The sequence below is a fragment of the Atractosteus spatula genome, chromosome 7 (genome assembly GCF_055471065.1).
Source record: "Atractosteus spatula isolate fAtrSpa1 chromosome 7, fAtrSpa1.hap1, whole genome shotgun sequence".
In the NCBI taxonomy this organism is placed as follows: domain Eukaryota; kingdom Metazoa; phylum Chordata; class Actinopteri; order Semionotiformes; family Lepisosteidae; genus Atractosteus; species Atractosteus spatula.
Genome location: NC_142712.1, coordinates 11,899,027 through 11,915,672, shown reverse-complemented (window position 1 = coordinate 11,915,672; position 16,646 = coordinate 11,899,027). Strand labels below are relative to the sequence as shown.

Here is a 16,646-nt window from a genome sequence, read left to right as displayed (position 1 = left end):
TCAAAATAATCATGCCCTTTAATTTGCAGAACAAACTAATCCATCTGGCATTTTTGAAAAGAAAGAAAACCGCGGGCGTACTGATAATTAACTGAACGTGCTTTCACATTAAAACTAGTAGGTGGGTATGTGTTGAAGTGGTCTGGGTAGACCTCTCGTCAAACTGCTGTCTCCTGCAAAACAATTATAATATGAATCCCACCCCACCCTTCCTCATAATCTCTTGTATAAATGGTATTTAGAAATGTGTTTTTTTTCTCGCATTGTTTCTGTATGGAACAATACCAACAGTACACCTGTGTATCTGGCCAAGTTCTTTTTGCAAAATAAATAAAACAAACACGGAGTACTAAAAAAGAATATTACCAAGTACAGTATAGCTACAAAGTACTATTACAAACTTTTACCATTATTAGGGACTGAAGTACTGGATAAGATGGTTATGAACTTTGAAAATGACCAACAAAGCAACACATACTGTCAGGATGTCATAACTTCCAGCTGTAAACTGCTTCCTAGAGGACACCACTGCGGTTTTCGGGTCGATAAAAAATTTCCCATCCTCGTTTCCATCTACTATACTGTAAGAGAGGTCTGCATTCGGGCCCTCATCTCTGTCATAGGCAAACACCCTGTAGATTGGATCTCCCCTTTTCTTGCGGTCCCTTTCAGGCAATTTAATTTGGTACACTTTTTCAGGGAACTGGGGCTTGTTGTCATTCTCATCCAGTACGTTCACCATCACCCAGACAGTCGAGTGTCTTGAAGGAGGGCCGCCATCCATAACCGTCACCTGTTTTCAAAAAAGAAAAAAAACACCCAGATGTTCAGTGAAATTCAAAGCACTTTTCCCCCCATATAGCTAATTACACAAGGAAACTGCTTTTCCATGCATCTTCTGACAAGTAGAACATCTTGTCATATTTCTAAAGTCTCTCTTTATCTAGTTTCCTGTATTCTGACAGCTAATTAATTTCAGCTTGCCACATTTCTCAATAATGACAGAATCAAGCAAGATATATTTTAATGATAAATCAAGGTGATGATAATAAAAAAAGAAAACATAATGGAAAATAAATTAGGCTTTTCTTTAATTATTTTTAAACATTTCTAAATGGTGTTAAGCCTTTGGGAAATGTATATTACGGCACACAAAAAATCATTTTTCAAAATACAAAAGCATAACGTATAATAAGGTAAATACCTAAAACAAATTTAATTTCTTTTTTGGTCATATTACGTAGTAATATCTTGGCTGGATATCTTACGGCATCAACAAATCGTACAACAAATCTCATCTACCATCATCCTAAACAAACGGCATTAGTTTAATTTTTTAAATAAATATGATTTTAATAACAAGACCTAAAATTCTTAAACTAAGATATTAAAAACCTTCACATTTAAAAATATATTGGTTAATCACTTTCAAATGTTAAAACAGGAAGAATGTATTTTTCACAGATATACTAATGATGATAAATATGATTCTAGGGACAACTGAGATTCATTAAACTTTACCCTTCCAGACTTACAAGACTTTTTTGTATTTCATACAATAATATTATTATTATTATTATTAAGAATAATAATTCAATCATTCTCACTAGAAAATGACAAGCTGGTAAATGAAAAGGAAGGGACAACAGCATATAAACATGGTATACAAAAGTAAATGTCAATATTAATTTGTGAGACTGAATCTGACTGCCTTACAATTTAAGGTCTGAATGCATGAATAAACTTGAGTGTGAAAAGATGTGTGTGCTGCTTGTAAACAGGCTCCTGTCTCAAGTGAGCAAATCAGAGGAGGTCTGGCATTGATATGATGTTACACAGGGATGCTTCACTTGTCAAAATTTCTTAGCAAATCATAAAATTTACATATATGCAGATGTTTGAATGTCTGGTTTCTACCGAAGGCTATAGAATTTGCATGCTATGGCTCAGGAGGTTTTTAAAGGTACAGTTACACACTTGAATTCACTTAAATACTCAGGAATTTGAGATGTGCCGTGACACAGTAAGGTCTGCGGGAATTAATTTTGAGATATGATTTGCAACACTAAAAAAACAACCCTCCAACAGAAACTATTAAGTCATTATGTAGTAAATGTCAATGTTCATGCAATTTAGGCAAACCTTTACATTCACTTGGCTGAAGTGTAGCCCTTTTTCAATTATTCAATTTCCTAAGTGCTCACTAATTTTTCACTCAGAAAAAAGCTTCCATTCTAACTAATCATGTTCCTTGCTTGAACAAACATCCGTGTTACTTTCAGTACAATTATGTTTTTATAAAATTATTTCTTACTCGCCTACATAAATTAAAGTGGCATGTTGGTGGAATCTATGCGCTCTGTTGATTAAATTATTCTGTAGGCTTAACTTCAATTAATCCAGTAAAATACACTTAAATTTAAAAAATGTCAAACCAAAGCTAATGGCTCAGAGGCTGGAGGACTAACCATGAGTACATGTCTAGATGAAACTAAGAAGTAAGTTGATAAAGATAAGTGCAGGAAATAGATTCTTTAAAAGTGTGGATTAAAGTGCAGTTTTGAATTACTACAGGCTCATTTGCACAGAGAGGTTGGAAATGGAAGAAACTTCACGTTAGTTACAGACTCAGCTTCTTACTGCCCATGCACAGTTCAACAGAGCTAACAGCTAACTGAGCCACGCCGAAAGGCAGCAAGATTGTTTTTTGTTTCCCCATGAAGAGGGGAAGCTGTTCCCAGTGTGCAGGGACAGGGGCTCCCAGCCAAACTTCAAAACTCCCCCCAGCATCTCAACTATTCACAACCATCACACCAGCTGCAAGATAGAAATTTAGTCATGCCTCAATCCTCCAAGCAGGCATGGCACTCTACAACCACAGTGCAGAGAGGAGAATGTCGACATCTGGCAATGTGATGGCATAGGATCAAATCCCAATAGGAAACGTGAATGTATGCTATCAATGCAGGGCTCGATGCTTTTCTATACTGAAGTTGACATCTTAAGCAACGGAAGTATTAAGAGGAAGACTTCATAATCTGGAGACCTTGCTCTAGAACTGTTCCAGGCAACCTGAAATGATTGGAAGATGTTTACATTTACAACTGACAAGCTCTTGGATGTCTGAACTGACCCAGGAAATAAAAGCAGCGAACAAAACACAAAATACTGATTTTAGCAGCTGGTTTAGGCTTCCTTTTCTTTGTAACTGTGACACCCTTACAAAAAAAAAAGAGTTTTGTTTGAAAAAGGAAATGAGGCAAAGATCTTTTAATTTACCGGTTTGAGCTTAGGAGTAACGAGCTTTTAAATCACAAAGATAAACCTCTCAAAGTATAGTTCCTACATAAACATCAGAAGTATCACATACTGCATGTAAAAACATACCTCAAAACATGCACTGTATTAATAGTAAATAGAAATTATATTCATTATAAATGCAGTATTTATTAGCATTTAGATGGATTTACTGTACCCCTGTAGTAATAAAAATTCTGGTCATCAAGAAAGGAACAACACAGCAAAAAGCTTCTGCCATGATTCAGATGGGCCCTGAGGATTTAGGCAGCTCATGGTCAGTGTTCCCCTGCATAAAGAGATTATGCGTACTGATTTTTGCTTTGCCAAGTTGCCCAAAATCAGACTAGATCAACCAGAGACACAACTACTGTATTAAAACACTGATTCACAAACAATACAGTCCAGGTAGATCCCCGCTAATTAACAAAAGTTATATCCCAGTCATCAGAACTCTATAGAAAATGACCAAGATCTGAAGTGATTTTCTTGGGTTACATTTCAAACCTGAAGAAAAAAAAACAATGTACTTCAATTCTTACACAATGATAAGAAAAGCAACATGTATTCTCTAATTGTGCTGTGGAATGGTGTGCTCTGATATATACTTACTATTGATTATAACCCTCTCGGAAAACAAATGTTGTGAATGACATCCAAATTGCACCCAAACTGTATGGATCTTCTTGGCAATCTGTACAAACAGCAGTTTGTGAACAGGTTTCTGTCTCAAGTGAACAAATCAGAGTACTTGCAATGGCAGGGATTGTCTTGCTAGTTTTTATCCAAAAACACAGAAGATCTCCAGTCTTTTATTCAGAACAGTAATTATCTCTACAACCCTCTAGTTAAAGGTCCAATTTTCCTCATTAAGACAGCCTGCCGGTCCTTTTCCAGCAGAGACCTCAACATGACAATATAGAATCAGAACAGGATGGAAATATTTCTTTTTCGGTAAGACCCACAGGATTTCAAATGAATCTTCAACTTACAGTATGGTCCTTACATAATATCAACAAACAGTGCATTATTGTGTGATCTAACAATTGCTTTTGTCATCGTGGTTTTATATGAAAAAATACACCAATATTACCTCTATTAGCAAAGTTTCTACTCGAAAACTATCACTGTTAATCACAGCCAAACGACTGTTCTCAGCCACTACTTGTGTGAGGAGGGTCAGGATTACCAGTGAAAGGCAAATTCGGTAATTCTACCAGAGCAGACCTTTTCATCTGCCTTGCCCTTTTTACTTGGACCTCAGCAGAAAAGCGCCGTTATTTAAATTTGGAATCTATAGCTCAATAACACTCTTTCTTTTTCCTAACGGAAACTGAGCCACAGCTTCTGACAAGCACTGCAGCTCTCTTTCAAAGTCTTAACAGTCGCATACTTTGAAATGGTCACGTGGGCATGAAAGAATGTAAGCAGTCTCTACTGTGTTCAAACAAAGGTAGATAATCGGCTGAGAGTTATTTAGCATTCTGCTGTGCCAAAACAGTTCAGCTAGTCACCAAAGCCTAGAAAACAAATGATTTGACAAAATAGTTAAAAATGTTAAATGCATATAACAGCCTTCTTCAATTGAAAAAGCTAAAAAGAACATTCACAAGTATATATACTGTACAGTATATAAAAAATGTGTATATGGGATGGTGGGGGTCACGGAATAAAGCATTTTCGGGGGCAAACAAGCAGACCTTCGATATGATATTGAATTCAGTTAAATTCCCTAAGGAATTAGGATTTTCCAGAGTGGCATGCTATTTCTTCAGTGCGTGACTCAGGGTACAGTTTACCAGCAGGCTACAACTCTATGAACAGCAGGCTCATTCAGCTTTATATGCCAAGTCTGCTGTGTTTTAAGCTCCAACCTTTATGGCAGATACATGGCAGATGTTAACCCCAGGCAGAAATATTTACAAAGCTTTAGTTGTTGATGAGATATGCCAAGTTTTAAGTCAATTGGTGCAGCAATTCATAAGAAGATGATTTCAAACAGGGTCAGGCCACCATGTTGGTTGGTGTCTGACCCCAATTTTTGGCCAGAAATAAATGGTTTATCAGACCTACCAAGTATACCTACCAAGTAAGAAACTGCTATGCTCCATGATCTTCGAACACCATCAGTTTCAAATGAGAGATTTAAGGGAAAGAAAAGGATTGTGGATGCTGTACAAATGATAATTTTGATCCATCTGGTTAAGAGCTCCTGAGGCTGTCTCATGTACAGCATAACAGACAATAGAGAACCTTATGCAGAAGTCCAGAAAAATGCCTGCCGGTGTATGATTCAAGTCAAATCATTTACACCCGAAACACAATATTTCAGACCTTAATTTTCTTATAAAAACAAACTACAGAGCACTGTCAAAGGATAATAAATGTGAACAGTACCTAATCCAGAAAAATGACCCAACTGAATTTACAGTATACTGATTATATGTACAGTATTTCTGTCTGTAAAGTTTTGTATTGCATTGCAATTCAAAGAGCACAATACTGTAAATATACTGGGCAGATAATGACACGAGCATGAACAGATAACTTGTTTGTAGAAGGCAAATGCGAGCATTTATAATGTCAAAAAAATCAGAGGTTCTAAAAATAAGAACACACCAATTTGACCAACTTGAAAAAAAATCCTTCTGAAAGCAAGTCAGGAAAACTAAAAGGATGTGTTTGTGCAAAAGTGTCTCCAGCTTTTAATGTTACTTGCACATGAAAGATGCATATTCTAAACTAACATATGTACAGTTAGAAGATAGCAATCCATGCATTTGCAGTCCAATTCTCGTGATGTGGGTTGTGGCTTCAAGGAGATACTGATCCTTATTTTTTCTTCATGCACTCTCCTCACTCCTCAGTAAATGGATTATATTATTTTGTATGTCACTTTATAGCATTGGCTAATATTGGACCAGCTCTGAAGATATAACGAGTCAGAAGCAGGCTAAGAGACCTTAGCAGTAGGCTAAAAATGAATACTTGCAAATATACTGTAGGTAAAACCAAGTATTTCTACAAGAGTTTCTATGTAACAAGACAGCAAAGACATTAACTTGGTAATCTTCGCTTGTACTCAACAATATCAACTTCACAATGTTTTTCTCCAGGAGCCTTGTTGACATTTTTAGTGTAAGAACGTTTGTCCTTTAAAAGTAAACCTGAAGACAAACAAATCCTTACTACCTTCTGGAGCTTTGAAATTTCACCTGCTTGACCTCTCACAGCAAACAAATCCAGCCTGAGGGTATCACATTCTCAGGAAGCCTTAGCACTTCCAGGAAAGTTTAGCCATTGTTCTGTCACAGTCCTCCCCCTCACAAGATCTATAATCTCACACCTGCTCCATCTGTACTTTCTTCAATTCCCTCCCTGTTGTTCTCCGCAGACCACAGACCTTTCTCTTTCTCTTCTTGAAGATATAAATCACCTACTTAACAACAAATAATTCCAACAAAATGATTAAGTATTAATTACAGTATGAAGCAGACTTTCAGAAGAAGTCTTGCAGGCCCTTCTGTAAAAGGTGAGTTAGATCTTTTACAGCCTTAAGTTAAAAAAGACAGCACAGCACACTTCCAGCTGGAAAAAGGCACTGGGAACATTTTGGTATGTTTTCCCTTTAAACATCAAGTCATGATTGTGCTCCCATTTATACTTAAGTGTGGTCAGATTAATTACACTGCAGGAAAGAAAAGAAAAAAACTTTTGCAACATAAAATAAAATCAAAGTTAATTAAATCTACACCAAGAATATCAATATCTTTTAATGTATGTGACAACAGAATCATCATTATAGTCACATTTTTACTACATTGATCTGCAATTCTGCTAGTCTTTAAATGAAAATGGATTTTTATGGTTACATTAAATTGCAAGAATTGCTCTTAACATATAAAAGTTTGACAAAATGTTGCTTTTATGTTGTAGAAGCTGTAACCATAATAAGCAATAAACCACAGGATAAAATAATAGTTTAAATGGCTTCAGGCTATTATGAAATACCTATTTAAAAAATACCTATTTTTTGTTTTGTTTTTTACTAATTTAAGTTATGATGAGAAACTAAAGATTTTAACCTTTTGGCCACTAATGACAATATTATTATGTTCCTTGCGCCTTTTTCCTAAAGCAACACAAAGCATGCCTGAGAGGAACATCATTAACAAAATAGTACTCAGAAGGAATTAAACACAGATTCTGAAGAAAATCTCCACTCTTTCGGTTCTAATGGTAAGAATACATGGACTTCGGTATATTAAATCATTACTAATGATTGCCATTACCAACATTGAGAAACAAAAAGCTACAGTATGTGCAACAGGGCACAGATGCACAATTTCCACACACAGAAAATACATATTGTTTACTAGTAATAGCCAGAATTAAGGTTTTATATTACTGTGCCCTGTGCTCCACAGAGAAATCACCTCGATGTGTATTATTCTGAATACATTTTAACATCATTAATATTTAAACCAGCATACTGTACTTCAATCAGGAGATAACAGACCACATGCATACTGCTCATTTTCTACCTACATTTTTCTAATCTAAATGAACTGAGGATAATAACACTATGCTGCAATTCTACCCTCAGTGTCATTTCCTCTCACCAATTTACAAAGGAGAACATATTAACAAAACTAATGTTACTTTATAAGCTCTTAACCCTTCGATAAAGGAGTTTACAAGGAGGGAGGAACAAATATTTCATTTTATGAAAGTACTTTAGTCATGTTCTTTAAATGTAATTGAACCACATTCCAGAAGCCCAGACTACTTATAAATTATCTTCATTACACAAACTAACAATACTACTGACAGCTCCTTTAGCAGTTAACCAGTGGAATTTGTATTTTTTTTATATTGTGTTTTTTGTATATTTTATGATATATTTGATATGATATGCAGCTGAAAGACTAATTTCAGGTTAGTGTTTGTATCATTCTGGGGTCTGTGCAGATTATTTTATTTAAAGTTTTTGTTTTTATTGGAAGGATAATGCTGATAATATATCTACATGGTGTTATACCTCTTCAATCACTACCCACTTGTCCTCATTAAGCCAATTATGACAGGAAACTCCCACTGACATTAATACTGACAGACTGGCATTAATAAAAAAGACACAAGCTTTTTTTTAATTGATATGCCTTGCTTCTTACCTCTAAAACATGTTCTGCCTGTTGCTCTCGATCTAACTTTCTTGTGGTTGTTGTTATGAGGCCTGAAAAAAGAAAAACACAATCAGGTTACAGTAGCAATGTTTGATGGTAGAATTTCTGTTCAAATGCATTTAATTCAAAAATGTTTCAACAGAAAACACAAACACAAAGCATGTTGTTTACCAGGTGCTACTTAAGGTAGATGTTTTTTAACAACTAATGTAGACTAAAAACCACACAACAAACGATGAAATCTGATACACACGCTTGTCCCCATGAAGTACAGAGTTGATGACACTATGTAAGTGTAATGTGTGCACCACCTGTTTCCATTGTAACTTGTATGCACCCTCTGATGAGACAGGGGATAGTACTAACCACCGACGTTTACTGTAGTATATGCATGCAAATATTTCCGGATAATAGAAACTTCCAACGTTAGTGAAGTGTTACATGAGCAGTACTAAGTTGGTAAGTGCCCTGCATAAGTGAATAACAAAATATACTTAATAGGTCAAATATACAGCACAGCATAACAAATTAGATCAGATTTAATGACCACTTAAGCAAATGAAGTCACAACTTGTATCTAAATACCAATACAGTCATAATGGCATTTAATATTACAACAATATTTCTTATTGAAAACAATACACTGATGCTACTGATATTATGTGAACTGCTATCTCAATAACTACTGCTAATATGGATAATAATTAGCCAGGAAGCATGATATTATTCTTTTAACAACAATGCATGGGGACATCACAAACAACACATCTAATTAAAGCTCACATAAAACAACAATCACAGACAGAGATTTTACCTATGCTTCCTAAAATAATTGTATACTAATTACAAGGCAGAGTTAGACAAAAATATTACTTTTTCTCATTCTGGGTGATTATTATACAGACAATCAAGACCAAGGCCAGTTCTGAAGTAATTTGTCCTGTCATTTAAATTTGTTACGTTATTTTCCGGATATTTAATCAGTGGAGAGGAACACCACCATTTTGCAGGGCACCAGTCTACACAGTGCTAATCCAGCAAGCCAAGATAAGATAAGATCACTTTATTAGCCATATACAACTTCTTGTATTAGGAATTCGTCTTTTTTCTCATACCCCAGCTTGCTCTCCATGAGACACAGACACACAGACAGGGAGAGAAGCTTGGGGTCAGAGCGCAGGGTCAGTCATTGTACAGCGCCCCTGGAGCAGTTGGGGTTACGGGCCTTGCTCAGGGGCCCAACGGAGTAGGATTCCCCTGCCAGCCACGGGATTTGAACCGGCAACCCTCCAGCCACAGGCGTAAGTCCTTAGCCACTGAACCACTGCTCCGCCTAGCCTGAACTGCTACACCTTCCACTCCACCACTTTGTTACAAATTTTTCATTTTTATTTGTCTGAATCACAAGCCACCCGCAAAACTTTTTAAACTTTAAGAATTCTTCTGGGGCATTTTACAACTGGCAATGACATAAAAACCAATCTACTTAAATTATATGGTATGTACTATATACCGTATAAAGCCAGATCTTCTGCAAGCAAGCCTTTTCTCCAAGAGTTATTTCAAATATTTTTGAAGACTGTATACAAATGTTTTTTTTATATTTTTCTGAAAGCCTGCATCCTGCATTTTGTAACACATCAGTGGGAAAGAAATCTAATTTACGACACATGTGCCCTCTAGTAAACTGAGAGATCATAACAAATGGATGTCCTTTCAGCCACAGGCTGTCACTCCTTGTGGGCAATAGCCACAGTAGGAAGACACATACTGTAACTGCTTATGCGTGACAAATGGTCAAACGTGTTTTTTCTCTTTTCCTTTTCACACAAATAAACCACTTGCAGCTTAACCAGATACTAAGATCTTCTAATTTTACTACATTTGATGAACCAAGAAATATGATCTATCAGGTATGATCTATTATCTATAAGGGTCAAAACAAAATTCCATTCCAAATTTCAGATCTGGTGTCTACAGCTGGGCTCTGTGTGATAGAGACTGGCTTCGGCTCACTTGAGTTTTCATAATGATTGTGGGTATTTGTCACACAAGCATAGCACACACAGTGCTCACCTGCTGATCATCAATCATCATGCTATAGAAAAATCAGAAAAATGTCAGGAGAGAGAAAAAATGATGAAAGACAGGAAGAGGAAAAACATACTGTTCAAAAACCCAAATCAGAAACACCTTCTATTTTGTTACTGGATTACCAACTGTTCTCGCTGCCCTTTTAAAATATATTTCCTCCATCATTTTTTTTTAGCAAAAGCCCTTCAGCAAATTCATGAAGCTAAGACGCAGTAGGAAGTCACATTGAGTAAACCATGTTTCCCATTGTAGTTAAAATGGAATTCATGAAGAGATCTATGAGAGTCAAACAACAAAGAAGAGCACAGTAGAGCACAAAGCGGTTTAACCTTGGACACTGTGATGAAAGCCGCAGGCAATACAATACAGTATTCACTGGTCATGTCACAGAAGTCTTGACAGTTTTTTTTGTTTCTAGCTTTCAGAAAAAAAAAATCTTCCTTTATATTAGAGAATGTGTAATATGAAATTTATGCCCCTTGGACAAATGCTGACAGTGCTGTCTAATATTTTGACAGTCCTTACAGTTTGAAAAAAAAATCAAAACATGTCTCCAACAAGTACTGTGAAGACGCGCTGAACTGAAACACAGGGAGTTCTCTTGAGACAGGCCTCTTACAGTCACCTTTTTTCTTTTTCACAAAACTAAAAGGCTACACTATTTGTTTACAAGAAAGTAAATGAAGAGTCAATATTTGTCAGTACTACTTTGAAAATTTTCAGTAGCTAGTTGTCGGCTAACACTGTGATCTATAATTCTGTCTGAATACTTATCTTGAATATTAACATGTTCAATAATAAAAAAAAATGCGATTTCAGTTATATCCTGCACTTAAGATCACATTACTGTTTTAAAATTCCACAAAAATGTCCAAACATTAATTCCCAATGTACACAATTCAGCAACAGTGAAGAAGCCATAAAGTAATCAGCATGTTGCCTGTAGCATAGTTCAGATATACACTACAGCTAGTTCAGTGATTCTGGACAGGTTTTATGCTTCTCACACTCAACGTGATCCCAGATGCTCTCTAAGGTGTTGAAGAGCCTGACTGCAGGAAAGATCATTGCACTTTAAACAGATGTGTCGCTGATACACAAAGTCAGATCAGAATAAATGCTATAAAAACAAGCTCCGTAGTTACAATTTCACAAAAGATTTGTGTCCAATCCTTGTTTTGCTTCCTCACAGCAAATGGATTTATGGGCTGCTCAACATTAAGCATCCCACTACAGGTGAGATGGCAAAATAAGGACTAGAAACAGTATGCAGGCAAGCTCACATATCTTTTATCAAAGAGGGTTAACGTAGTTTGTTTTTATAGCAATTGCCCTTCATTTGCGTGTTGTGCACACGTCATCCTGTTATGGCCACCAATTATCTCAACAAAACCAGAATGCATGGCTCAGCAAGCGTAATGCTTAACTTAAATAAAGAGAAACAATATTATGTTGATAGCCTTTGTATTAAAAAAAATCTATGCAAAACAGAAGCTTTCTCCTCAATGGAAAGAAATGATGAGATGCTGGCCCCCTTAGCTGAGACATTAGCATATTTAAACTACATAAAAAGATGACCTCCCAACCCAGTCAAGGTCACAAGTCTTGACAGAACTCTCACTTCAGCTGAGCAGCAGCTTTCACAGCATAATGCATACCCCTACCGTGAACACACAGTGCCATTGAGTTTCATATCAGCAGTGTCTTTTTGACGACAGCTAGCTGACGCTGCCTAGAGGTGCCGAAAATTTAATTTGTATGTCAGAAATTGAAAGATTCAGAGCCATCAACATTTCTTTAATGAGGAAATAAAACTAATAGCACTCAATTTATTTGTATCTATTGCATGAAATGGCTTTCACCTCAAATACTGTAAGGGGTGTGAAAACATGTGTGCCACAATCCATTGTCATGTCCTCTTGTGAAAAAAAAAAGATATACCATTTAACAATAAATTAAAACTTATATTTTTGTGGGGACGTAAGTGTTATTAGAGAGTCATTGCTTTCCTGATTCACCCCATTTATTGCAGAATGACAAATTTATTTCAAAAATATCCATGTGAGTGTGTAACATTTTTACTTTCCAGATCGTCTCAGCCTGTTGCTTAATTAGCCTTCACTCACGCTCAAACATATTCCCAACCCAGCCCTTCACTCATCCCTGAACAGGAAGACAGGGCTCTTCTCAGCTCAAACAGCAGTGGATCCGTACTAACTGCAGTACTCGCATAGCACTTGCACTGAAAAGAGGCAAACTAATTTGATCCAGAGACAAACGGGGTCCAGTTTACTCTAGTCATCAATAAAAATAATCTACATGCACACACTCACAAAATACCAACACAAACTTTATCTCTCATTACTCGCTCGAGGACTTCCATTTCACAAATTAACATGTTTGAAGTTGCCTACTACAAAAGATTTTTTTTAATATAATAAATCTTCTCAACATGACAGAGCTCACAAAACATGCAAGAAGAATGTACTGTATAAATAAGAATAAGTTTTTCTGGGCGCAATTAACTTGAAAAGTAGATCTAACAAAAGGGGCTGGAAAGAATAATAACTGTTGTGTTTTCAGCTGAGTCAATTAGAGGATTAAAGTCCTATTAGCAAAATTTCACTGAACAAACTGTAGGGGCTTAAAAATATCAAGTCCTAACAGGTTGACTATACTGTACCAATGTTATATTTCTACATAAATTGCTAAATCATTTAAACATGAGGACAAATAACACTAAATAAACCCATTATATGTACAGGGCAGTATATTCTATGGAAAATCCACGCATTTTTCATAGAACATATCTACAGATCTAATATCTGGTACATGTTCACTTATTAAACCTTTAAAGACCTTTTTAAGTAATCAGAATCCTAGTGGCCCTTACTCTGTGACTTCATGTACACCAGTCATTGACAGACTTTATTACATAAAAATAAAAAACTGAATTTAGTTAACATTTCGTGTAAGCCAAACACTGATACAGTATATGGAAACTTGCAGCAGACACGGACAAAACAGATGTTATTGTACCATTTCAACACCATTAACATGTTACAGAGAAAGGTTTTAGTTTTAGTCTTAATTAAGAAAATGCATGAATTTATGAAAAATCAATGTTTGGAAAACATCTTTGAAATAAAAAGCAGACAACATTTGAACAAGATTTAACCATTTTTCTTTGCTGCTGTCTGATTCTTAAAGGAAACTCACATGGGTTCACTCACACAGTAATAATTCCATTTTCAGTCAAGACTGGACTCTTTTTCTGTTCCCAAGATACAGTAAGTAGAAATGCTAAAAGAGGAATGACCAAAGGCATCTTTTAATGTAAAACATAACACGACTAAACTCTTGTATAGTATTATAAGCGCAACTAGAGTACGTGAACAAGTTGATGTGGCCCATGATAATTAAAGTATAACCAACAGGCCTTAAAATGCTGCCAGCATTTTCAAAGATCACACTTGATAGGCAACCCATGTCTTTGCAAACCGAGGCTTACTGCTGCATATGGCATAGAAATAGCTTCTGGACATTTTTCTGGCGGAAGTACAGCATAATGGTCTGCTGGAGCACTATTAAGGGACTTTCATTAAGCAGATACCAGCAGAAGAAATACAATTGAATATTGCCACAAGGAAAGTCTTGAGATGACAGTATGTCCCTGACAACACATTACAACACAGACCATTGGCTTAAGGCTTAACATACATTAAAAAGTAAGTTTCAGCATGACCTACATTTGTACCAGGATGAGGAATGAGAGTTAGCTAATAAACCGTGAAGCATTTTCAGGAACTGATTAACACCAAAATGTTTAAGTACTGTACTTCGTTATGAAGTTGACACTCCTATTGTTAGCATTCCAAATGTACATATTGTTTGGTTGCTTTTGCTATGACTGCCCCAAATATACTGTACTTCCTCCCACCACAGGCTGGAATGTACATTTGAATGTTACTGTACGTCATATCGGCAATCAATTCTTGAGAACAGTTAAAAAGCAAATAGTCAATGCATGTCCTTCTGTCCCCTTTAATAGCCTGATCCTCTCAGAATTCAATAAGCCTAATGTTTTGTGTGGATGCTGCACTGGTTTGTTTAACCCAGGAAGACAGGCACACTCACAACAGTGCTAGGTTGTGTGGCTTAACAATATTAGAGACCCCTACTGTGCAAATACTGATTGACATCAAGTGAATCAACCCCTGTGGATTTTTTCTCCTCTGTTTGGAAAACTTTTGGTGTCAGTGTAAAAAAACAGGCTCCTGAGACTTGTGATATGTAGCCCAACAGTATATACCTAGTGTGTTGGCTAAAATGAATACAAAAGATTATTTTATTTGCCTCTGCTGCAATAAATTAGAAAGTATTTTACATTTAAAACAATACTGGATTCACATTAAGCAACCAAAATAATACATAAAAAATATTTGTTTCCCCAAATTAAAATAAAGGCAGAAGAAACCACATTAAGCAAAATGATTTGCCATCCTTTCTGGAAGTAGATTATGAAGAAGAAAGCAAAAAAAAAAAAACATATTTCTGCTTTCAAACTGTTAATTGGGCGAGTCTTAAAGTGATAAAGACACACTGCTGTTTAATCAGTCAATAAACTCATCGCCCTGACAGCTTTGAAAGGTTTGACTGACTGCAATGAGAGTGAATGAAACTAAATGATGGCTTATGACTGCCAGAAAAGAATGGAACAAAGTAATCAAAAAAGACTCAGATGGAACAGATAAAGTGATGCGTATAGTAATTGCAAAAAAAAGGCCATATCAGTTCCGACTAAGAAAAGGCTCTGAGGAAAGAGAAGAAGCTGCCACTGCCTGAGAGATGGTATCTTACCAATTCAATTTGCTTTACATATTGTCATGTATTATTGTCTAATGGTATTCAACTTCAGATTTTCACTGCAGGTAATAAAAAAAACAACTAACAAAATTGATACTGTGACTAGAGCATAGAAGAGCACAAAGCAAGAGGTAGATGGATTGGCTTTGGATAATTAATTCAGAGAGTCCTACCTTTGGACATTACAGAATTGAAATAGTTAGATTCTATTATCTTAATCAACTAGTTTATGAACTAGTATCAACTAGATACAGGAATTTGAGACCATTGTACACTATATATTTAAGTTTCTATTGTTTATTACTATTATTTCTAAATAAGATACTGTAACACTAAATAATGCAGACATTTGAAATACAGAAAACAACTCAATTACTCTAGTTGAACACATTTTATACACTGACTTTGAGATATGTGTAGTAAAAACTTTTTTCTTGTGTACTGTTTTACTGTTTTTTCTTCACTGCTACTTATTCATTTTTCTGAAAACAGTTTATTCTGGTGAGGGTTTGGCTACCCTAGAAAAACAGGGAGAGTGTCTTTACTTGAGAGCACATAGAGCTTTCCCCTTGGACAGGACTTTAGTCTTTTGCAGGGACAGGAAGAAAGGCACAATTTAGAGCAGCCAATCCAACCTAGCTGAAATTTCTTTGGGAGGCAAAAGGGAAAAAAATGAAAAGAGGGAACACAGACCCAAGCAACGCACAATCCCTGGAGACAGGAGCCCAAGGCTACAGCTGAACTCAAGACCTTGGTGCTGTGAGGCGGCAGTGCTAAGTACCATGATACCATGCTGCCCTTGTTAAACTACAAATGGTAACTAGAAATATTCCTGTAATAAAGGGAAAAAGCAGTTTAAAAGCAGGCATGAATTCATTAAGTTTTATCATTGTCTTTTTAATGCCAATAGTCCAAAGCAAAAAAACAATTTTCAATGTAATCAGTTATCTGTCATTAATACTGTTATTAAGGTGGATTTAAAATACATTTGATTTAAGTTTCTCATTAAAGATTTTGGCACAAATGAACAAAAAATTGTAGGTTAAAATTCTTCTTTTGATCCAGTACAGACTTTAATGTTAATAGATAAACCTGGGAAAACCTTATACGTTAATTTATACGCTCATTTGTTTATTTATAAACTTGCAGTTTAAACAGCTGGAAACGTTAAGCACTCCACTTTCAAAGGTCTTGGCACCTGTT

At 35.9% G+C, this 16,646-nt stretch overlaps 1 protein-coding gene across 1 annotated transcript in view; it reads right to left on the bottom strand.

Annotated features, from left to right (window-relative positions):
* Positions 1-412: 412 nt before the first annotated feature.
* LOC148830469 (protocadherin Fat 3-like) overlaps positions 413-16,646 on the bottom strand; it is a 91,833-nt gene continuing 75,599 nt past the window's right edge. The window contains exons 4-5 of the mRNA XM_088919884.1: positions 8,472-8,533; positions 413-793 (exon numbers count right to left, since the gene is read on the bottom strand). Of these exons, the coding sequence (XP_088776010.1) occupies positions 413-793; positions 8,472-8,533 (443 nt within the window). The remainder of the gene's footprint in view (positions 794-8,471; positions 8,534-16,646) is intronic.